A 23,826-nucleotide genomic window follows, 5' to 3' on the forward strand; every position below is an offset into this window, starting at 1 on the left:
AATCTGCATTCATTTTAAGAAACTTGATTCTTTAGGCAAAAAATAACATTAGAGCATTCTTGCAGGAAAAAACAACTTGCCCTCAAAGAAAAAACCCCAGTAGTGGCAGTAGTACTACTAGTAGTGGTAGAAGTAATAATAATAAGGGCTAACATTTATTTGGTGCTAGATATGTGCCCAGCACTGTTGGGGGTCATTTAATCCTCACAACCACCATATGAGGCATAGTTATCTTAGAAGGTTGACTTCCGTCTCTGGGCCATGTAACTTCAGCAGTTGGCTCAATAATCCTCATGGAGAAAAGAAAAAGAGACCCTGGTTAGTTAGCCTGGTCCAGTGAAGCAACCCGAACAACCACTGGCCAACGGTTGTCACAGACAAATCAAACTCACGTGAGAGTCCCTTCTGACATCTCAATTCCTCAAAGTAAAGGCTCAAATAATTCGAAGTTTAAACATAATTTCTACAGTATTAATTCTTTAAATTCTAATCTCTGGTTTTACTTTCCTATTTTGGAGTGTAGGCAAAGTTGCAACTTACTCAATGGCAAAGACAAGAAAGCAGTCCAAATTTGCCCCCGTTTCCCGCTCACACTGATTAGGTAAATTCTGACTAGGAGGGAAACTGTGCTCTTTGTTTTAATTATTGCCACACCAACTCTACTAATATTAAATCTAATTAACGCGTAAATCCCTACAGTCATGTGGAACAGGGCTATGTAACCAACGAGCTTCAGGAAGCACACAGAACATAGAGGCGTTAGCATCAGAGAGGCAAGGGTTCAAATCCCAGCTCAGACATTTACACTTACTAGCTGTAAGACCTTAGGTAATTCACTTACTCTCTCTGTGCCCAGTTTCTTCTTCTGTAAAATTAGGATAAAAGAATGATTTGAATGAATTCATGTAAAGGACCTCACAGTGTTTGCCACAAAATAGGAGCTCAAAAGATAGAAATCATTATTATAATAAAATGAGTTTTTGTGGCATCATGGTCACATTGTAGAAAGATGTGACAACAGCTCCCCCGTCCTCCTCATCCTCTAAACCATCTGTTTACTCTTTGGCAGTCGCGTATTGCCAATCTCCATCAATTGGACTCTCAGGCTTAGGGAAACATCCTCTGTCAGGGGGCCTACCCGGAGGCCTGCATACAAGTACTATCACCTCTCCCACTCTTCTTCTCTTTCCCCCAGCCCTGCTTCAAAGAGTGAGTAAATATTACTAAAACCCTTGTAATTTCAGAAGTTAAATGGCCGCTGCTAAGGAAATAGGTGGCAATCCTGAAACACAGCATGCATGTGTGGGTCTTTGTATCACTTTCCTTTCTAGTTTTTGGTTATAAGAAAATCAAGGCAGAATGAAGAATGCTGACCTCATCCTCTAAACGTCGGAGGAAAATGCATCAGGGCTAGAAAACTGAGTTCTATAGAACCAGTTCTTTTAACACCTCTCCCTGATCTTAGGCAATTGGATTATAATTAATATCTGGGCAACTCAGATAAGTTAAGGGGAATACCTGCCCTAGTTATTTCCCAGTGTTATGTAGATTAAATGGCAAAGCTTTTATGGAAAGCACAGCATGTTAGGCAAGGAAAACGTATGAAGACTTACTTTGCAGGCATCTCTCTTGCCTGACATTACCCCTGCACAGAGCATCCTCGAAGTGATGATCCCGTAGGTGGAAACACAGAGGGTTTGATCAATAAGCTCTACCTCTGCTTGCTGCAGGACAGGGGAGCCTTTATTATCTGGAAAACACATTAGAAGTAGAAGTCATGATAATGGTAATGACTATACTTATTCAGGGCTTCATTTGAACAATTAACTCACATTATCTCCTTTTATCCTCATAGCAATTCTTTGAGGTAAATTCTACTATTTTCCCCATTTTGCTGATGAAAAAATGGAAGCTTAGGTTGAAGACCTTGCCCAGTGGCACACAGCTAGCAAGTAACAGCAGAATTCAAACCCACGGTCTGACTCAATCACTTGAGCTGCTCCGCCACACTCCTCACTAGGTCCTTCTTGCTTTCTGTAGGATGGTGAGTCAGCAAGTTATTACCAATATTTACCATTCAGGAGGGCTCCTTAAATGGAGCAGCGTAACGGATACATGTGAGTCTCCAAGAAACCATAAAAACTTAGCAGCTTGGATATTGCTCTTTCACTTCCTTTCTAACCTGTCTGGCTAAGATGATTCAGAAAAATACACACACACACACACACACTCATGCTTATAAGGAAAACTTCTCTGATAAGTTGGCTAGGTAGACACTTTTCTCTTGTGATATATGGTAATTTAACTAAGGCACTGAGCACAGCAACCTATTAAGGCCATAAGTGTTCAAATGATTAGCTTGAGACCTCAGTGGACCCAAACTGGTGGTGAGTATTATTACTTCAGTAACTAAATGAGAGCAGTGAGCATTTGAGAAGCTGCCCACAGTGACTCTTCAGAGAATGGCAAAGAGGGGCTGCAGGGTAAGGTGCCTGAATTACAGACACTGTATCTGTCCTAAGCACTTGGGAAGGACTGCAAAGGAATCTGAGGTGACTGGAAGGAAGATCAAGGGAAAGTATTAGCACTAACCTGTGGGGAGACATTCACAGGCTTTGGATTTGTCCTCTCACTGTATATCCAGACTCATCCATGAATCCTGGACCATGGAAAACCTTGGCAGGGCAGATGTAGGGGCTTCCCTACTATACAGCCTGACCTTTGTGCATATTGAAAAAGATGTCCCCTCTGGATGGAGGAACTGTAAAAAGGCATAACCTCTGGGTGGACCAGTTCTAGGCTGATATAACCCCCAGGCCTGAATTTGTAGTCTGGGGAGCTCAAGGGCAGCCTGGAGTTCAGCTCCCACTCTTGACCCTTGGCCAGCTGCTCTGGTGCAGGACACACCCACACAGTCTTCCAGACAGTTGTCTATGAGCTGGCACAGTGGGATGTGCATGTGTGTGTCCTCTCTGTCATAAAAATGAATCACTTTGGATAAAAGGAAACAAAAAATGAGGCAGAATTGTTCCTCTATAGGGGCAAACCTAGCAAATCCATCAGAGTTTGAAATGGACCCATACCATCTAGCCGTCCTGCCTGGCTCATACATCCTCCTCTCCCCCTTTATGAGGTGGGCTCTATTTCTTTTGGAACAGGTAGAGAGCATCATAAAACATGGATAACAAAACCCTCCTGCCATCCAACCTTTCAGAGTTGTCAGGAGGCTTTAAGAGACGATACACACAAACCCTCTCTATGGACCCCAAAGCACTACATCAACACAAGTTATCCTCCTCTGCATTTAAGGACATGACCGTTCATTCACACACACACACCTGCTTCGTGTCTTCGCCCCCAGCCAGTGACCCAGCACTTCTCCCCACTGCGCACTTTCTGGCCGGCGGGAGGAATGCATATCGGCTGAATGAGCTGTTTCAGGGCCTCAGGCCAGGCAATACTGAGCTGTAGCAAAGCAATGTCATAGTCAAAGGTCTGACTGTTATAGTACTCGTGGACCACAATTCTTCTCACCGGGGAGACAAACTTGGCATTTCCCTGCGCATACATCCCGAGGTGGGCAGTCCACGGTGTGGGGTCTAACAGCCTGGTAGAAAAGGAATGAAACACAAAGTTGGTAGCTTGAAGAACCATATGTGCTTTGGAAACAAGCACTCTAGAGAGAGATGAGGGCTGAGAAAGGAAGGCCTGCCTTTCAGTGCCTTGTCACAGCCACTGGTTCTGTCCAGGGACGTGGCAAGAAGCACAACTCTGAGCCTCCCTTGTCTCCTTAGTAAAACCAGAGATGAAATAAGCTGTGGTAAGGGTGGTGAGCCATAGCTATGTTCCAGAAAGTTCCCTCATCAACATCCTAAGGAAATGCTTGAAAATTTTCTTGCCACTGGTATTTCATGAACCGCACCCAGGTCAAGAATGTTGGTAACTAGAATTAGTTACATTCTTCCTATTCATGCTGAAAATGGCATTTGATGGAGACAGACAGGGCCAGTAAGATAGGGGTCTGGGGACCCTACTACCAAATCCAGATTATTTGAATATCAAGATAGATTAGAAACCAAAGTGTTATAAGCAGGAATTTAATGAAATTACTTCTCGCAAACTACCAGAAGCTTTAAAGATCACTACTCTAACCGCTCAAGTGTCACCATTCACAGGGCACCAACAAGCCCTCCCCCATCAGTCCTTCCAGAATCCTTCTTCCTTTTATTTTTCTTTTTTTATTTCAGCATATTATGGGGGTACAAATGTTTAGGTTACATCCATTGCCCTTGCCCCACCCGAGTCAAAGCTTCAAGCATGTCCATCCCCCAGATAGTGTACACCACACTCATTAGGTGTGTATATACCCATCCCCTCCTCCCCCTCCACCCGCCCGATGCCCAATGAATGTTACTACTATATGTGCACTTAAGTGTTGATCGGTTAAAACCAATTTAATGGTGAGTACATGTGATGCTTATTTTTCCATTCTTGGGATACTTCACTTAGTAGAGTGGGTTCCAGCTCTATCTGGGATAATACAAGAGGTGTTATATCGCCATTGATTTTTGTGGCTGAGTAGAACTCCATGGTATACATATATCACATTTTATTAATCCACTCATGTATTGATGGGCACTGGGGTTGTTTCCACATCTTTGCAATTGTGAATTGTGCTGCTATAAACATTCGAGTGCAGATGACTTTTTTATAGAATGTCTTTTGTTCTTCTGGGTAGATGCCCAGTAATGGGATTGCTGGATCAAATGGTAGGTCTGCTTGTATCTCTTTGAGGTATATTCATATTGCTTTTCACAGAGGTTGTACTAGTTTGCGGTCCCACGAGCAGTGTATGAGTGTTCCTATCTCTCCACATCCACACCAACATTTATTGTTGTGGGACTTTTTGATAAAGGTCACTTTCACTGGAGATAAGTGATATCTCATTGTGGTTTTGATTTGCATTTCCCTGGTGATTAGAGATGTTGAGCATTTTTTCGTATGTGTCTTGGCCATTTGTCTTCTTTTGAAAAGTTTCTGTTCATGTCTTTTGCCCACTTTTTGATAGAGTTGTTTGATATTTTTCTTGCTGATTATCCGGAGTTCTATATAGACTCTAGCTATCAGCCCTTTATCAGATGCATAACATGGGAATATTTTTCTCCCATTCTGTAGGTTGTCTGTTTGCTCTCGTGATAGTTTCCTTGGCTGTGCAGAAGCTCTTTAATTTGATCAGATCCCATTTATTTATTTTGTTGTTGCTGTGATTGCCTTTGGGGTCTTCTTCATAAACTCTTTGCCTATGCCAATGCCTATAAGAGTTTTTCCAACATTTAGCCCCTCCAGAATCGTAATCTTGCACAAGTCACAGAGAGGCTTGTAGTTTCCATGTGAGGCTTCCATCTCCACCTACGTAGCAGTAGGGGTGAAGAGAATGTGGAAGCCCGAAGAGTGTGGCCTTAGCTGAGGTCTCATGAGTGGCACTGGAGACCCAAAGGAATATTAAGGCTAACACACTATTTGGAGCAGTTTCACAGCATACAACAGTAACGATCAAACAGATGTGAAGCTAGTTTAGTAATTAACATAAATCCTATAATTTCCAGAAGAAGCAAAAACTAAAATTGTATAACTTTGCTGAAATACTGTACTTAAAAAAATTCAGAAGGAGAAATAAATATCATTTTTTTCTTACCTAAGATCCAGTAGATTCCAAATAAGTTTACATTTTAAGTGAGGCTATTTTCTAAGCTTTGCTTTCACCCTTAGCTGGAAGAGCATCTGTCCCATAATAATCCCATTGGTAAAGACAGAAAGAGCACTTCCAAAGCCTGTCCTAATGGACCCTTCCAGGATTCCCCTCCTAATTTGGAAAACGCTCTCCAGACTCCAGCCATTTTCCAACGCCCGTTGTTCTCTGCATTCTGCACATACTCTCATAGGTTTGCTTCCTCTGACTTGAAAGCTCTATCTTATTTTCTCAGCCTATTCATTCTTGACGTTTCCTTTGTGTCTTTTTTCTTTATATCAATAATACCTAAAAAAAAAAAGTTTGGCACACAATTGGTACCCCCCCCAAAAAAAAACAGCTGAATTGATTGAACAACTCCAGCAGGGAGCTTCTTCCCACAACTTGAGGGCAGCTGTATGGACTGTGGTCAGAGAGTGCGTCTTGAGAGTGAGGATTGTGATGTCCTACCTGTTTCCATGGAAACAGTGGGCTGCAGAGAGAAGCCACTCCCTGGAGATGACTGAGGCTCCACAGTAGGCAGATCCAACAAAGTGGAGGCTGACTTGCCAGGGCCAAGCCCCCTCCAGGGTGTCTGTGCCCCCGATGATGCGGTGAAGGGTGGAGGAACTCCTGCTGCAGCCTTTGGTAGAGGAAAGGGCATGCGATTTGAGGGTAGACTTGGAAGAAAAAGTGGAAATTAAGTCAGGTTTAGTGCTGGCTGGGAACAGACTCACTGGGTAAGCAAATTGAAATTCCCTGCTTATCTGGAGGAGAGAGAATATGTGGGTCTGTCTGAAACCAGTACCAAGAAACGAGTCCCTCCTTCCTGAAACATGCCCTGACACAGAGTCTATATAATGCATGTGAGGGGAGGAGGGGACTTATAGTAAGAGCTAGACTGATACAAACAGCAGTCTGTGGAGTAAGGTTGTTAGGTAGAGAGAAAACTCTATGTTCCAAATGTAACAGAAAGGAGACTGTCTTTGAAGTTGTGCTGATGTGAGAGAAAGCATTTGGGAGAGAATTTGTAATTTCAAGGCAAATGAAAACCTACTAAGAAAAACTAGTTATCAGAGCAATTATTTTCCAGTGTAAATAGTATTGGTAAAAAAATATAATTAACACGTAGCCACATGGCCAATTAGAGACCTTGTGACTAATAAGAACACATGGCAGATTAATTATTGGGTCTTAGCTAAAGAAAAAATCTTGATACTGTTCATAACCTAAGGCATTACTAACAAAGTCATCCATTGTGTTCCAGTAACTATTTCTTTTCTCATGGGTTTTTTATTTAAGATCTTCTGTCTTGATTAGATTCACTGCAAAGTGAATGTTCTCAGTATAAAAATATAGTGCATTAATGCTGTTATCAAGAAGACAGAATGGTGCTCGCTTCGGCAGCACATATACTAAAATTGGAACGATACAGAGAAGATTAGCATGAAATTAATAAAAATAAAAAGAAAAAAGAATAAAAGAAAAACAAGAAAAGAAAAGAAAGAGAAAGAATGCACTCTAGAGTTTTTAGTTCTGAGAAACAATTTCAGACTCACTCACCAATATTTACTATTCTTCCTTGGTCCTGTGGCAACCTCTGCCAGGGTAATTATACAAGAAGGGAATGAAAATGAAAAAAAAAAAAAAAACCAGGTAAATGGAAGAGGGAATACAGGAATCAGAAGGAACGAATTTCTACTCACCGCAGCCTTCTTCATCACTTCCATCCGGACAATCCACTGTTCCATCACATTTTGCATTTTGTTTCCTAAAGCAAATGTCATTGCCACACTTAAAAGTTCTGTTGTTGCATGGAATACCTAAAAGCGAACAAAAGAAGAAATAGTTTCTCCTAGCCAGAAATAGAGTTGAGCGAATGATACTGAACTCTGCAAAGGATGGTTTAACCATAGGATTGGTTTTGCTACTCTGGGAAAAATGGCAGAGAGAAATAAAGGAACCCCACAGTGACCTGTCCCTCCACCTAAACAGAGCCATTTGAAGGCAGGCAGGGAGGCACATCTGTTGAGGACCAACCCAACCACCTCTCCTTTCTTCCACTGTAGGTGACATACAAAGGAGTTGGCCACATCAGTGGCTTTAGGCTGTGGCCTCTTTGCCTATTACCCTGTCTTAATCTCCAAGAAAGTTTTTGAGCAAAAATCATAGCCACACTCAGTCCTTTTATATTATTAGGGAGGAAAATGGACAGATTTCTGAATTATAGCACATTTGTTCACAACCAATGGGAGGTTTGTGTTTCTGCAAGGGCAAGAATAGAACGTGTCCCATCACGGTATCTGGCAAGTTTCTCTAGATCAAGTCCTCGGTATCTTACGATCTTGAGCAGCATTAAACACAAGTAAGCAATGGAAATCTGCCAGTGTTCACATACGAACACACACACATATACACACACACACACACACACACACGCACACACATTCCACCCCATTTAGAGTGACCAATTGTCTCAATTTTTCTGGGACTAAACAGGTTCCCCAAACAAGGGACTTTCGGTGCTAAAACTGGTAAAGTTCCAGGAAAACTGGGACAAGTTGATTGTCCTAACCCAGCAGAGGTATTCTGATTGTGATTTAGTTGAGTTTTGTAGGAAGAACAGCAGAGTGCATAGGACCCTTCCTACTTTGAGTGCAGTTCTGCTCATCCCGGCCGTTCTCACAGTCCCTGACGCCGTCGCAGACCAGAGGGCCCTGCTGTCTGAAGGAGCTGGCATTGCAGGCGGGCTTAAGGCTCACTAGAATGAGAAAAGAAAGAGAAATGAGACATCGGCTGGGTTCTCTGATGACCAGGAGAACCCTTCAAAAGATGCAAATCATTCAGATGACTTAAATAAAATAAAAGGCACATTTTCCTCAAAACTGGCACTTCCATGAGGAAAACCAGATGTTTAAACTTGGGTGTTGTTCCTAGCACTTAAGTTTGTCAAATCTGATTTTTGCTTTTGTATAAATGTGTTGGCTTATTTATTTAATTACAATTAAATGTATCACGAGTAATTTAAGGAAAATAAAAATAATAAGCTGTTATCTAAATTGAACTTGTCTACCTTCCTAAGTAAAGAAGGAGTGTCCTGAGACTGAGGCTTTTGTCTTATCCATCTCTTTACCTCAAGCCCCTGACCAAATAGTAGGGGCTCACTAAAGGTTTGTTGAATGAATTAATGAACGTGAGATCTTAAAGGATAATAGACTTGTGGTCTATGTGTAAAGAAAACTCTTTAAAATTATTTTATTCTGAGAGATCCATTCCCTAAATTAGCATATACCAGTGTAAATCTATTATATTCTTCTTCTTTGGAATATTTTCATGAATTGCCTTTACATCAATGACAGGCATAGTATGTTGACAACCATATTTAGAAGATATGATTCCTTAAACATTTTAGACATTCCTGGTTTTTTGAAAAGTTATTAGTTATGTTATCTACTCCTGCTTTTTTCCGAGGTATCTCTTGTGAGGAGCAGAAGGGATGACATTGCTGCCCTGAAATAGTTCCTTAAGTCTCCTAAGCTGTCCTCCTAGAGAATAGCTCCAAAAAATGGCACGATGAGAAATAATGATTACCAAAAAATAGTTCTTATTATAAAATAACATTAATTACTTTTGTTTGGAGCATCAGAGCAGAGAATAATAATGTAAAAAAAAAAACAAAACTTCAGTTACTAGATAATGGTATTTATTTTCTTAAGAAATAGAAGACTCTATAAATGGTCAGTGAACCGTAAGTTAAGAGGATTTTTTGTTTTGTTTTGTTTAGTCAATAAAAAAAGAAGGTATACAGTCACAGGTTATTTTTCATTAGTATAATTTTTCACAAATAGTATATTAACTGTTATAGTACATTTGCTGTAATATTTCCCCAAAGATATGGAAAAGATTAAATAGCATCACCATCATAATTGTGTTTGAATTAAACACTCTGGACCTTTAGGAAAAAGTATTGCTGGTGGTGTCACATTGTCCAGTGAATTGTCCTTGCTAAATGGTTCCCTGAAAGTGGAGATAGATGCAGGAAGGTGGTTCAAATAGTTATGAAAACCCAGGCTGGGTGTGGTGGCTCACGCCTGTAATCCTAGCACTCTGGGAGGCCAAGGCCGGAGGCTTGCTTGAGCTCGGGAGTTCCAGACCAGCCTGAGCAAGAGCGAGACCCCTTCTCTACTAAAAAAAAAAAAAAAAATGGAAATTGGCTGGACAACTAAAAATATATATAAAAAAAAAATTAGCCGGGCATGGTGGTGCGTGCCTGTAGTCCCAGCTACTCGGGAGGCTGAGGCAGGAGGATCGCTTGAGCCCAGGAGTTTGAGGTTGCTGTGAGCTAGACTGACACCACGGCACTCACTCTAGCCAGGGCAACAGAGTGAGACTCTGTCTCAAAAAAAAAAAAAAAAAGAGTAGACCTGATCCTGACCTGGGAAGAATCAAGCCCAAGAGGACTCAGTGCTTGAAGCAGGGCCACCCATATGAGCTCAGCCTAGATCAGTCATATCCCAGACAACCCATGGACTCGGGATCAAGAATAACTGTTGTAAGCCACTGAGTTCTGGAGGTAGGTAGTTAGTTATGCAGGGATAGACAACAACCACAAAGATCAAGGATAGACAGCAGCAGCAACAGCCCTTTGAAATTGCCTGTTCCTAAGAAAGTCACATGAAAAGCTTGAATACCCACCACAGAAAAGTTCATCACTTTCATCAAAGCAGTCGTTTACGCCGTCACAGCGCTGGGCCTGAGGGACACACAAACCGGAGGAGCATCTGAAAGATCCGACAGGGCAGGCTACAGGCAATACAAAATAGAAAACCTTGGGTGGGCCCCTGAAAATCACCAGACCACACTAGCAAAGAAATACGAAGTGTTCAGTGATAGGGAATCGAAAGGGTAGCGGTGGTAATTATAACATCACATCAAGCCTATTGGAATGGCAAGACAAAAATACAGAAATTAGAAGAGCAAAGAAGAAAGCAATCCACCAGAAGCTCTGAGTGAACATTATATCCAGGCCACATGCACAAGCAAACTTTTACTAACTCCATGGCCTTGACTTGGCTCAATGGCTTTATCATATACTTGAAAAATGTGAAAGTCAGAAAATTCCAAGGGTCCAGCATGCTTAATTTGGGTCTTTAGACTCCCCCAGGGAATTATAAATGGACTTCTGTTGCCTCTGAATCCTCTGTGATCAGACACATTATTCCGTATATCTTTACTTACATTTTCAAGTGGTCTCTGTTCCAAAACATATTAGTCACCACTGATCATATCACATTGGACCTAAAGAGATGAGTGACTGGCCTCACAACTCCTGCCTCCTACCTCCTACCTCCCTGTCCATCATTCTTTCCACTTCAAGCAGGCTGCTCGTCAATGATTCATTCTCTGCCTGATCTTGCATCATTAATCCTGACTTTGTTGTTAAATATTAGAGAAATAATAAATCCTTTGTGCAGAAAAAAAAAAAGGAGCAGAACACATGATCAGATGAAACTCTCACACAGTGGCTAGATGAGCCACTGGAAAATAGTCATTAAAAAAAACAATTAAAAATAAGACAGCTTATTGATTTACTGTGACTCTGCTGGAAACTAATATTCTGATATTCAAGGTGTAATATTCTGAATTCAGAAGAAGATATTTGGGGATTGGCAAAGACGGATGTGGTCTAAAGGAGCTGAAGTCATGCCCTAGTGAACTCCTCAATGGATACCCTCCAGTTTTCCTATTTTAAAACGGGTCAAGGATTTCCTGAGCAGGTCATTATCTACTCTCTCCAGCTAATAACTTGCCTCAAACATTGCCATCTCTACTAACTGCTTCCTGGCCTTTCCTCCAGCAGTTTTCAGCCTGAGCTTCAAGTTCACCATTCTGAGGGCTGATATTTGAACTCTTTCCACTAACCAGCTCTCCCTGTGCACACAGGCCAAAGTGGTTGTAACTGTTGGCCTCAGATCCACTGTATGTGGGTGTAAACATCATACTCACAGAGAATTATGGCTGGCAGGAACAACAGCAAACCAAACCATGGGCTTGTCTTATATTTTAGGAATGATGTGAGAAATTATTTTTCAACTATTAATCAGTAATATCAAAGAGTGATATTATTTCTTCTATAATTTAAAATACAGTAGTAATAAACATATACTTTTATATATTATTATCTTTATTTTTATCATATATGTACTTATGTATTGTAAAAAATAAATACGTAAAAAGAAATAGTAAAAATAAAGCAGTGTTCACTTGTTAAATTCTCAAAGTTTAGGGTTTATAAAGCATTAGCCTCCGTTTGGCTGTTTACTAAGGTTTCTCTAAGGAGCCGATCGCCGGCTTACGTTGACTGATGTTGTAACTGCCGTATTCCACCACAAGTGGCTTGTCGGAAAGCCTGGAACTGCACTGGAGCTGAACGTGAACCAGAGGGCTGGGCACTCGGAAAATCGTCTGGTGATCCATGTAGGAGCCACAGTACCTGAGGAGACAAGAGTCAGGGAGGACACATGGCTTGGGGCTCTGCCAACCGCATTCCTACCGACGGTGAATTCACTAATACTTGAGTCCTTTGGGTGTCATAAGCAGAGACACTCATGGTAGAGTTAATGGTGGTTACTCATTCCATGTTCTGTGACTGTGACTGAGTAACTTCTGCCCCCTCAATTTTCTCCTCTGCTAAATAGAACAATAACAGTACCATCAATCTGGTGTTTTCCTCACCAACACTTATGATCAGAAGAAACACATATCTCATTCTCCCAGTTCTCTCTCCTTTTCCAGTGTAAAAAACTATGTTACTCAGCCTGGACAATGTAGCAAAACCCCATCCCTACAAGAAATAAAAAAAATTAGCTGGGCATGGTAGTGCATGCCTGTAGTCACAGCTTACTTGGGAGGCTGAGGTGGGGAGGATCACTCGAGCCCAAGAGGTCGAGGTTACAGTGAGCTATGATCACACTGCTGCATTCCAGCCTCGGGGACAGAGTGAGACCCCATCCCAAAAAATAAATAAATAACTGTGTAACAAGAATTGCCTGCTTTTCTTCACAATTCTCTCTACCCAATGAAATCCATGAGCTCAGGTATGTAGAGAATTCCAGCAACACCTAAAGCAAAAGATAACATTATTTTAATCTGCATTGGAATCTGATGTGTGTTTCAGGACTTGTCATTGGCAAAATTTCAAAGAATTAATGTCTATCTGCAATATTTTCCTACCTCAATTTTTTTACTTCTCATTACTTAGTGTGCTCTAGGTTCCCAGTGCCGTTTTGAGAAAATATCCCTCCTGTTAATAATTCTTACTGCATTAGCACTGTGGTTAGCAGAGCATGGAATATTATTATATTGCAGTCCAGTGATAAGTTAGTCCACTGCCCTGTGTGGGTAAGGCTCTTCCCTCAGTGAAATCTGCAGGGATTTTTTTCCTAATTTTTTTCTAGAGACAGGGTCTTACTCTGTTGCCCAGGCTGGTCTCGAACTCCCAGCCTCAAGCAATCCTCCCTCCTCAGCCTCCCAGAGCTCTGGGACTATAGATGTGAACCACTGCACCCAGCCCAAACCTGCAAGGTCTCGATGGGAGGCAGAGAGCAGATGCAACATTTGGGGGGTGACGTTCTACCCTGGAACCTGTGAATGTCAAGCACTTTAGGCTCCCGAAGCACCTGGGAACCCTCATGTTCCATGGATCAGATGCTGGCATTCAGCAACAAATAATCTATGATTTTAAGGCTTGAAGGAGGAAAATATTCCTATGATTCAGGAAGAGTCTTTCACAATTGGCTGAAGTTCAGGAACTGATGAGCTGATAGTCCAGTTGCTGGGATACAAGGAAGAGACAGCAGCTGCAGGTGGCTGTCTGGCTAAGCAGGAGCCAGGGTCTGAGAGGCACATGGAAGCCAAGCCAAATTTTTGGAGCCAGAGTCTACTCTAGTAGGTAATCCTGAGATTAGAATCCTGTACTCTGAAAATAAGATGATTATGTTATCTCTGTCGCATAGTGATTTTCTTTGTGTTTACCATTAACATTTCATAGAGTTTTCTTGCATGTTAAGAGGGAATCAAGAGGAAAGAGATCTGTGCATCCATGCTCAGGGTGGAGTTTAAAAGCGGGAGAGTATGCAACAGGGCATGATGTGGTTTGCGGAGTGAAAGTTTAAAAAGTGAGATATTGGAGAAAGCAAGAGTCAGTTTCTATGGACAGACATATCAAAGTAAGGAAACTGAGTCATAAAGAAGTGAAGTAATTTGTTAAAGTTCAAACAGCTAGTAAGTAGAACCAGCATTTGGACACCAGTTGGCTTGATACTACACTCTCGCACTTTCTAGTACACCAAAGGCCTCCCCTCCAAAGCTTTGCTCTGCGAAAGCTTTGGAAAGTTTTGTGGGAAGCCGTCTGTTTCTTCAGGTGTGACATACTGAAGCTTCCCTGAGCAGGCACACTTCTTCCCCAGGCTCTGTGAACTACTAAAGAGGAGACCATTAGTCTTCCTGTAGTTGGGGGTACTTCTTCCTTTTTCCCCATAGCAGCCCCAATTCCCTCAGGCTAACTTCTCAGCAAGCTATCTGATTAGCTCAATTACAGCCTTTCCATTTTAGATGAAAAGGCCTGATAATAGGAAGGATTGGCATTTTAAACCCTGAGGGTACAACCAGAGTCAAAAGACTCTGATAGGATTTCAGCCAGTCCACAAGACTATCTGAAGGGAAAGTATTTGGGTCAGAGAGCTTTCCCGGTATTGCTTGGGAGGAGACCCTGCTTGTATCTACTATGGCAGCAACAAACACATCCTGGCTTGTTGTCATGATGTAGAGATAAAACAGGACCAAAACAGGACCACATTTTCAAAGCACAGCTCTGTCACAGGCTTACAACTTCACAAAAGATTTACAAAGATAGATTTTTTGGATCTCTATTTTAATTAAATACCAAAATACAATATTTTTAAAACCTTGGGACACATTCTATAATATTTTGCCATCCAATGTCCTTTTGAAAGCAATTGATTATTCACATTAATAACAGCTAATATACTTTGCTGTGTAGTATACATTATGTTATCAAACACTTACCACAGAAACAAACAAACACCATATTAAATAAGAATCATTACCGCGTTTCACAGACTGAAAATCAAAGAGGTTAAATAATTTGTCTTAGTTAATATAGCTACTAAATGACAGGGCTAGAATTTGAACCCAGGTCTTCTGCTTCCTACAAAATTAGACGCTCTACTCAATTATACTCTCCAAAGTAGTACAGTCTACATTTTAATAATGGATCCAAGAATGCCTTTAAATCTGATTGGGCCTATTCCAATGAAGAGAGCACCAATTATTATTTTGCAAAGAATCTGTCCAAAGGAACTGAAAGAAGTTTGTTGAAGAAAAGCATTTAGAAAGGGAAGATTACATGCATAGAATAGCAGTGAGCAAAGAAATAGCAGGTAAATCCTTTACCCTTGCAGGATTCTTCTCTCAAAGTGAACTGAGAAGCTATTCATCTGCTTCAAGAAAGAGCATCCTGTATTTTTGAATACCTATTAAATATCTACTGAATACCTAGTATAGCTTTAGAAGCACATAAACAACAATTAAAGGACAAATTACCAGTAGGTTAATTTGAGGACCTAGGTTGGTTCAGGCCCAAGCATCTCGATTTCTCTGGGTTTCTATCTGATTGGATCAGCTTCAACACATTTCCCAGCGTCGGGATTAAGCCAGGCCAATTAGGACTCTCTTACCTCACAGAACTGGCTAGTGGTCTCTACCTTTTGTACCGCAATTTATTATTTACCCCAATTTATTATTTTCCCCCGTGGCTCAAGATTTGAAAACTTTATCTGTCAAATACTTCTGTGAAGTGTAGAATATCCACACCCATAGCCCAGCAGCACAGTGGTAGGGGGCAGGAGCCCAAAGACATGGCTTGAATCCTGCCTCAATCTCTCATAAGCAGAGTGGCCTTGACCAAGTCACTTAACTCCTATGTTCCTCAGTTTCCCTAACTGTAAATGATAAAGTGTAAACTCTTTGGGGACAGAGAACCACAGCTGTGAACCTTTGGTCAGAGTCCTCACGTATGGAAATCACTTACATGTGCTCATTAATTTCCCACCATCCATGCTCACAGCCTTTGACACTCTTCTTAGTTATCGAATAGTTATGGAATTTCAGTGCTATGCCAAGAGTTGACAGGGGAGTCTGAAAAACAAACATTAAGTCAAAAAAAAATCTTCCATCGAAGTACATGTTTCGAGCTAAAATTTCCTCACTCACTCAGTACTCATCCCCTTGGCTTGTTTTAAGGCCGTTCTACTCCTGGTGCCCTGTGGCCCTTGGTGGGGTGAACCAGTTCCCCTGAACAAAGCAATGCTAGGCAGAGAGCTTAACAGAGAAGGAGGTGGGCAGCTGCCTACTCAGGGAAGCAGCTGCTGGGCCCCAGGTAGAGCTGGGCGACAGGGTGCACATCAATGTCTCTGGGTTCCAGTTTCCTCCCATTAGATGAACTTAACTTTGAGAAGACCCACTTGTTAATGAGTGTAAGCATTTTCCTCTCTGATGTCAATGACACAGTTTATTCAAAGCATCATTCATATTCTTTAGATAAAGGAGAAATGAATCAGCATCCTCTTCATATTAAACCTGGGTATTTCTGAAAGCTGTCATGAGTCACCCCTAGGTCTTTTCAGAAGCAAACAACAAAGAGCTGCTTATGTGTGTGAACAAATGTACGCACGCACGCATGCACACATACACACACACAATGCAAGTGACCTTTTTATTGCATTACGCAATATGCATATACATTATGTCTGATATGTCAAAGTTTTCCTTTGCATCTTTACTTTGACCTGGGAATTATTTAAAAGAGGGTATTTACATTAAGAGAGTTGAATTTTGGTTTACCCATTGTCAAGTTTTCTAATTCTTTTTGGTTTTGTTTTTTTTTTTTTTGAGACAAAGTCCACTCTGTCGCCCTGGGTAGAGTGCAGTGGTATCATCGTAGCTCACTGTAACCTCAAACTCCCGGGATCAAGCGATCCTCTTGCCTCAGCCTTCTGAGTAGCTGGGACTACAGGTGCGCACGATCATACCCAGCTAATTTTTTCTACTTTTTGTAGAGACAGGGTCTCACTCTTGCTCAGGCTGGTCTGGAACTCCTGAGCTCAAGCAACCCGCCGGCCTTGGCCTCCCAGAGTGCTAGGATTATAGGCATGAGCCACTGTGCCCAGCCAGTTCTATCTTAATTGAATAAAAAAAAATTGTTGTTTATATTGCTTTCAATTTTTTGAATTTTTTTGTGATCAAATTTATGAATTCTCCATGGTCACTTGAAAAAAAAAGGAGTATTCTCTGTGTGTATATACTACCAAACTCATTTGTATGGCTGAATATCCTATCTAGCCTTATTTATTCTCCCCCAATATCTCTGTCACAAACCAAGAGAAGGGAATTAAAATCTCTTATTTGACTAGCTGGGAGGCTGAGGCAAGAGGATTGCTTGAGTTCAAGAGTTCAAGGCCAGCTTGGGAAACATAGGAAGATCCCATCTCAAAAAACAAACCAAAAAAACTTCTTATTTGAACATTGTCCACTTCTTTGAATTTCTTATAGTTTTTGATTTATGAGTATTGATGCTATGTGATAATTAGATCTTGTGGATCACCCTCTTTATCATTATAGATTTCCTGTCTTCTCTTACTTTCATTCAAATCACGGTTGCTGTTGCCCTGATTATAGTGTTGCTGGTTTGCCTGGTATAAGGTCGTGAACCCTGCTTTCTTTTTGTTCATACTTGCCTGACATGATATTGCCCATCCTTATTGTTCAGTTTTACTGTGTCACTTTTTCATTCACTTTTGTCTTTTGAAAATAGCATAAAGTTAAGTTTTAGGTAATACTTTATAAGTCAATCCTACTGTCTTTTTCTTTAGATGAACTTTACACATTGGACTTGTACTGCTCTGACAGACATTTGGTTTTTGTAGGTCATCATATTATATGTCATGCTTTCACGCACGTGTAAGCAAGTGTGTGTGTGAGTATTGGCTTCTTTCTAACATGCACTTAAATATAGTAAACCACACCTCACCATCTACCTTTGAGAGGGAATGAATCAGGCACTTTATGTTTCTCATTTAAACATCACAACAACCCTTCAATGCAGGCAGTATAATTCCCATTTTATAGAAGAACCAAGACTAACCAAAGACAAGTAACTTTCCCAAGGTTAGGAAATGCAGACCAGAGATTCAAACCAGTCCTGTATTTCTCTGAAGGCCACCCTTTTCCCAATGTGTCACGCTGCTTGGAAACCGACATGGGAAACTCAAGAGGAACAGGGTTATTTTATATTCACCAAAAGCCCAGGGCTCGGGAGAACACATGTCAATTTTCTTCCAGTCTTGTCATCTGATTATTTCTTCACATTAAAAAAAAATGAAAGCTGAAAGACAATATCTTGAGTAACCAATGTCAATTTTATAGTGTAAGAACATCTTCCAGTGCAATTCTCCATCAAGAAGCTTGCCTGGGCATTTTCATTACGTTCCACTGCTCCAAAGTGAAATTGTTTTATATACACCACCACTGTCCAATCCACAGAATTTCTCCACAGTGAAAGGAAATAAGTCCCCTTGCACACTGATTCCACTGACACAGAATTGCACACAATTCACATTTGCACACAGATTGGCCAAGGGGAACTACTGTATTAACCTGCTTGGCAAATGGAGTGATGAGGTGCAGTTTCTCAACGCATTGCAAGTTATTTTGAAAAAGGAATAAAAAATAAGAACACTACTTCCTTATACGTTCTGTATTCTCAGTTTCTGTTCCCCACCCTCTACCTTTGTGTTGGGAACCTTAACCAAGCAAAGAGAGGAATAATCTTCATCTGCACCTGTAATATTTTAATTATTTCTCTAGTCAGTGGTGGTAACAGGGTGCAGGACAGACTTTATGTTTCAGTCACCTGCAATTTGTCTGGGGTTGTGTACACACAACCCCAGAAGCCACCTCAGATAAGCCCTGGAAGTTTCTGTGGCAAAGATGTTTCATATTTCCTTCACAGAAGCAGGTAAAGAGGGGCTCCCTTCTGGGACTCCCATCCATTTCCTAAGTGATATAAGGAGGTGACCTGCACGGCCCCTAGGAATCCCTGCTTACGTCTGGTGGACTCAAATTGGATGGCACTGGGCTGATGACAATTGTGACCATTTAAAGCACTGCTTCATTTTCCTTTTATAACATTTCATAACACAATTTATTGGGATACAAAGAAGGAAGGGAGAGGGAGGTAAATGTTCACCTAAGTGATTGTTATGAAAAACAGGGAAGCTGAACATCTTTAGAAGCCAGAACAGAAGGAGGGGGCAGAATTGATGCACGGAAGGGGCATGATTCCTTCTGGTCCTATCTGGGTCACTTTCTATCTGAGTGATCTCTGGCAAATGATTTACTCATCTCTGTTTCCTTATCTATAAAATGTGGCAAAATTATCTCTCCTGTATCAGACTTGTGCTTTGAAGGGCAAATAAAAATATGGTGCCCCAAACCCTAAAGTGCTAATCAAATGTAGACAACAGATTATAAACTCAACACTCTTTTTTGGTTTTACATATTTATTCCTTCTTCCCCTATAGTCTGTAAGCTCCATGAGAATAAGGACATTGTTTATCTTGCTACTAGGTGTCCCCATGTGGAGCCTGACACGTAGCAGACATTCAGTGAGCATTTGCTCAGTGGGTAAGAGAGCTAGGGAGAAGGATCAGATGGACTTTAAGCTGGAGCAGGAGTTAATCCTTCTCAAATAAGACCTTAAAACTCTGCTGAAAGTGAGTTTGCCGATGGGGTTGATTGCCCTTTGGTAGATTTGGAAATGAGACCATACACTAAGAAGGATTGAGGAGGATAGCAACCAATTCTTGTATAAAAAACTTTTATCATGACTTGAGTCAATATTTTTGTTACTTCAGTCATCCAGCTCATGGTTATTTGTAATAAATTCAAAGCTATTTTACAGGTGAAAAAAATTAATATTTTTTACACTGATTTCCATTCACAGAAACACACTCTCACACTGCTATAGGTGGCTGTTCGAAGCCTTCTGAGAAAGGAACAGCTTTATTTTAACCTCCGCACTGAGGACAGACCTCGCTCTCTGGGAAATGGAGGACACCACCAGTTTGTCCCCAGGATTTCCTATCTCCCCTTCCCCATTCCTCGCGCCCCTCATGGGATGCCCTTGTCCTTACAAAGACATCTTTTTCTTCAGCATTTCTAACCCTCAACCCCTAGCAAAAGGAAAAGTGATCTGATATTCTTATGTATACCCCAACTAAAAGTCACAATAACTTTTAAGGATTTTCATTTTAAGTCTATGGGTTATTATGGAATCAACATTTATTTTATCTCAAAGGAATTTCAAACATTTGGCAGAGGTTTTGAGAATGGCTCCTTTCTTGTTCTGGCTATCATACTAACCCAAGGAAATACATCTGCTTTTTGGAGAGGCTGAAGGAACAGAGATTTAATGTCTTTTCCCCTTCCTCCCCCAACCCCTCCTTTCATCTTCTCTTCTCTCTCCTCCTCCCCAACCCTCAGACTCATGGGTCATTTGAAGCCCTGTGTTTTTGCTGCCTTGGGCCTTGAGAATCTGGCAATGAGCAAGGGTCCAGCACTTTTATCTTTTACTTATTTTGGAAATGTGATCATGATAAAAAGTAATTTAATGGTGCATGCCATCAGAATATTGACACCAAGTACAGATTTGAGTAACGAAATCATTTTAACTAGTCCACTGTTACAACTATGCAGAAATAACCATAGATGCATCAAGCACCCTCCTGCCTCGGGGTCCTTGCCTCAGGTTCCCTTTGCCTGCAACATTCTTAGCCTGATATCCACAAGGTTAGTTTCCTCATCTCTCAGGTTTCTCTGCAAATGTTCCCTTATTGGTGACACTTTCCCTGACCATCCCGTTTAAGGTAATAAACATCTAACTTGCTACCCTTCACTCCCCCCACTTCCCACTCAAGCTATAGAGTTGGCTTCCTTGTTTTATTTTTCTCCACAGCATTGTATCACCATGTGACATATTGCCTATATTTAACTTGTTTACTACCTGTCTTCCCCTCCTGGAGGGCCAGCTCCATAGGACCAAGGGGTTTGTTTTTTATTTTCTGGTTTTTTTCCTCTACTTTCACCTATCCTCAGTGTCTAGAATAGTGCCTGAGTGCCTGGCCCATAGTAGTCATTCAGTAACATACTGAATAAGTACAAACTACTTACTGCTTGCCTCTTATATCTAATTGCTATGCCACACAATAATGATTTTATATGTCTATGCTAAATGAACAAAGGTGACACTTTCCTATCACTATGTGATACTATAGTTGAAGAAAGAAAAATAGTTTACAATCTAAGATTTAACAAAAAGAAGAAATGTCGAATCTAGCACCAAGAAGAGGTATATATATTCCATATAAATTTGCACTTCTGGTTTGCTTACACAACTGGAACATGTACAGTCTTCCCTCAGTATCTACAGGGGATTGGTTCCAGGAACCCCATGGATACCAAAATGCGAGGATGCTCAAGTCCCTTATGTAAAATGGTATAGTATTTGCACATAACCTACACATATTCTCTCATATACTTTGAATCATCTATAGATTACTTATAATACCTAAAACAATGTAAATAGTTGTTATGATTTATTAGTTTTATTTGTATTATTTTTATTGCTATATTATCTTTTATTGTGGTTTTTTAAAAAATAAAAAATATTTTTGTTCCATGGTTGGTTGAATCTGCAGATATGAAACCTGTGGATACAGAGGGCTGAATGTACTGCCTAATCCAATTTATTATTTCTTTATTATTCTTATTATAATGCTGATGATTAAGAATTGATAAATGTGCTTTATCATAATAAAATTAATTTTGGGTCTTTAACAATGCCTTTGCATTTTTTAATACAAACAAACAAAATAATTTGGAGAAATAAGCCCCAAACTGCTAGGAGCAGTTCATTTGTGGGTAGAGGGTTGAAATTACAGGAAAATTTTGTGTTCTAGATAATACATTTCAATAATGTTTAAATTTTGTAAAATTAAGTAATATTTGTTTTGCAATTTAAAAAATAAAAGTAATGAAATTCAAAAATAAAATGCTACTAAAAATAGAACAGTAATACTTTTCTAAGATACTGGTAAAACTAGGCTACCTGAAATTTCCAGGTACACTTGCATTTTGGAGGATAGTAGCTCGGGTAATATGGACTTGAAATTTTCCCTTCAAAGCCAGTGATTTCTTTGACCAATACTGTGTTTTCGCACTCTGAAAAAGATACCCAGTAACACATAATGATTCGCAGCTATGAGATTATGGGAAAATTTAATTACAAATATACACTTCCTTGATCAAGAAGCTTATACATTTTTTGAACTTTGTTTTATTTAAAAAGAAATAGGATCTGACAGATATATAGCTAAAATGCTTGCTCTCAAATTCTATATTTGTTTTCAAGTCATATATTTTTGCTACAGATCTATAAGATGTTATTACTTTCTCAAAAAGCATAATTCTGAACCCAGAGACACCAGCAGCAGCTGAACAGCAGCTCCTCCTCAGAAGCCTAAGTTTCTTTTCACAGACCCCCTCCTCCAAGCCCTAAACTGTAATCATTCCTACCTCTTTCCTTTGTGGCCCCAGCCCTAGGGGTGATAGTTGCTTCCTACATGTGTTACATCCATGATACCTTACTATTCTCAACTTGTCCTTTTTTGCCTTTTTTTTTTTTTTTTAGCAGAGTCTCACTGTGTTGCCCGGGCTAGAGTGCCGTGGCATCATCCTAGCTCACAGCAACCTCAAACTCCTGGGCTCAAGAAATCCTTCTGCCTCAGCCTCCCGAGTAGCTGGGACTACAGGCATGCGCCACCATGCCCGGCTAGTTTTTTCTATATGTTTTTAGTTGTCCGATTAATTTCTTTCTATTTTTAGTAGAGACGGGGTCTCGCTCTTGCTCAGGCTGGTTTCGAACTCCTGAGCTCAAACAATCCGCCCGCCTCGGCCTCCCAGAGTGCTAGGATTACAGGCGTGAGCCACCGCGCCTGGCCCCTTTTTGCCTTTTGAGATGCCTCATTAACACCTTTATATTAAGTTAACAGTTCTTCATTAAATTCACTCTGTTAAAATAACTAACATGATCTCTCTGTTCTGACTGGACCCTGTTTCAGAGTCCTTTACTAATACAACTAGTATAACAGCACAGCCTCCAGAAAGCAAGACTAGAGTATCATAACAAATATTTCTAAAAGTGACTTCTCTTTAATTGGAGACTTACTTTGTTCCGGAATGACCTCAAAATATGCCCGGATTCCTGATAGCTTCTGTACACGAGGACACTTAAATGTCACCAACATGAGATTATTTGTAGAAACAAATGATATTAATGTTCTTGTGGGTTCACAAATTCTAAAAGCAGATAACAAAAGTACATAGTAATAGGTTATTTGAGCAATGGACCTCCATTCATCACTAATTCCACACATTTCCTGGGCTATCCCCTCAGTTCTTGTGAATCAGTCTCTGCCAACCAGGTCTTCATCAATTGGTGGCCACAGGGCACTATAGATGGATCAGAGCCGGCAAAGGTATAGAAAATTTTGTCCAGTGACTACTACCAAAGAATTCTCCTGGATGGCTGTCACTGGACCCTTCTTGAGCACAAATGAGATATAAAGGCAGTGTATTCAATGGCTAAGGTCATGAGCTCCGCCCTAAGGAAAACTAGAGTCAAAACTGAGCTCTGGCTGAGCACAGTGGCTCACACCTGTAATTCCAGCACTTTGGGAGGCTGAGGGAAGAGGATCATTTGAGGGCAGGAGTTAGAGACCAGCCTGAACAACAGTGAAACTCCATCTCTACAAAAAATAGAAAAATTAGTTGGGTGTGGTGGTGGTTCATGCCTATTGTCACAGCTACTTGGGAGGCTGAGGCAGGAGGATCACTTGAGCCCAGGAGTTTGAGGTTGCAGTAGCTATGATCACACCACTGCACTCTAGCCCTGGTGCAAG

At 40.8% G+C, this 23,826-nt stretch overlaps 1 protein-coding gene across 1 annotated transcript in view; it reads right to left on the bottom strand.

Moving 5' to 3' along the window:
• The window catches only part of TMPRSS7 (transmembrane protease, serine 7), a 32,400-nt gene that overhangs the window by 411 nt on the left and 8,163 nt on the right, over positions 1–23,826 (bottom strand). The window contains exons 6-15 of the mRNA XM_012652238.1: positions 23,094–23,224; positions 21,975–22,087; positions 15,840–15,946; positions 12,085–12,221; positions 10,424–10,531; positions 8,379–8,489; positions 7,435–7,551; positions 6,200–6,371; positions 3,339–3,607; positions 1,614–1,750 (exon numbers count right to left, since the gene is read on the bottom strand). Of these exons, the coding sequence (XP_012507692.1) occupies positions 1,614–1,750; positions 3,339–3,607; positions 6,200–6,371; positions 7,435–7,551; positions 8,379–8,489; positions 10,424–10,531; positions 12,085–12,221; positions 15,840–15,946; positions 21,975–22,087; positions 23,094–23,224 (1,402 nt within the window). The remainder of the gene's footprint in view (positions 1–1,613; positions 1,751–3,338; positions 3,608–6,199; positions 6,372–7,434; positions 7,552–8,378; positions 8,490–10,423; positions 10,532–12,084; positions 12,222–15,839; positions 15,947–21,974; positions 22,088–23,093; positions 23,225–23,826) is intronic.

Source organism: Propithecus coquereli, unplaced genomic scaffold, assembly GCF_000956105.1.
Source record: "Propithecus coquereli isolate 6110/MARCELLA unplaced genomic scaffold, Pcoq_1.0 Scaffold386, whole genome shotgun sequence".
Lineage (NCBI taxonomy): Eukaryota > Metazoa > Chordata > Mammalia > Primates > Indriidae > Propithecus > Propithecus coquereli.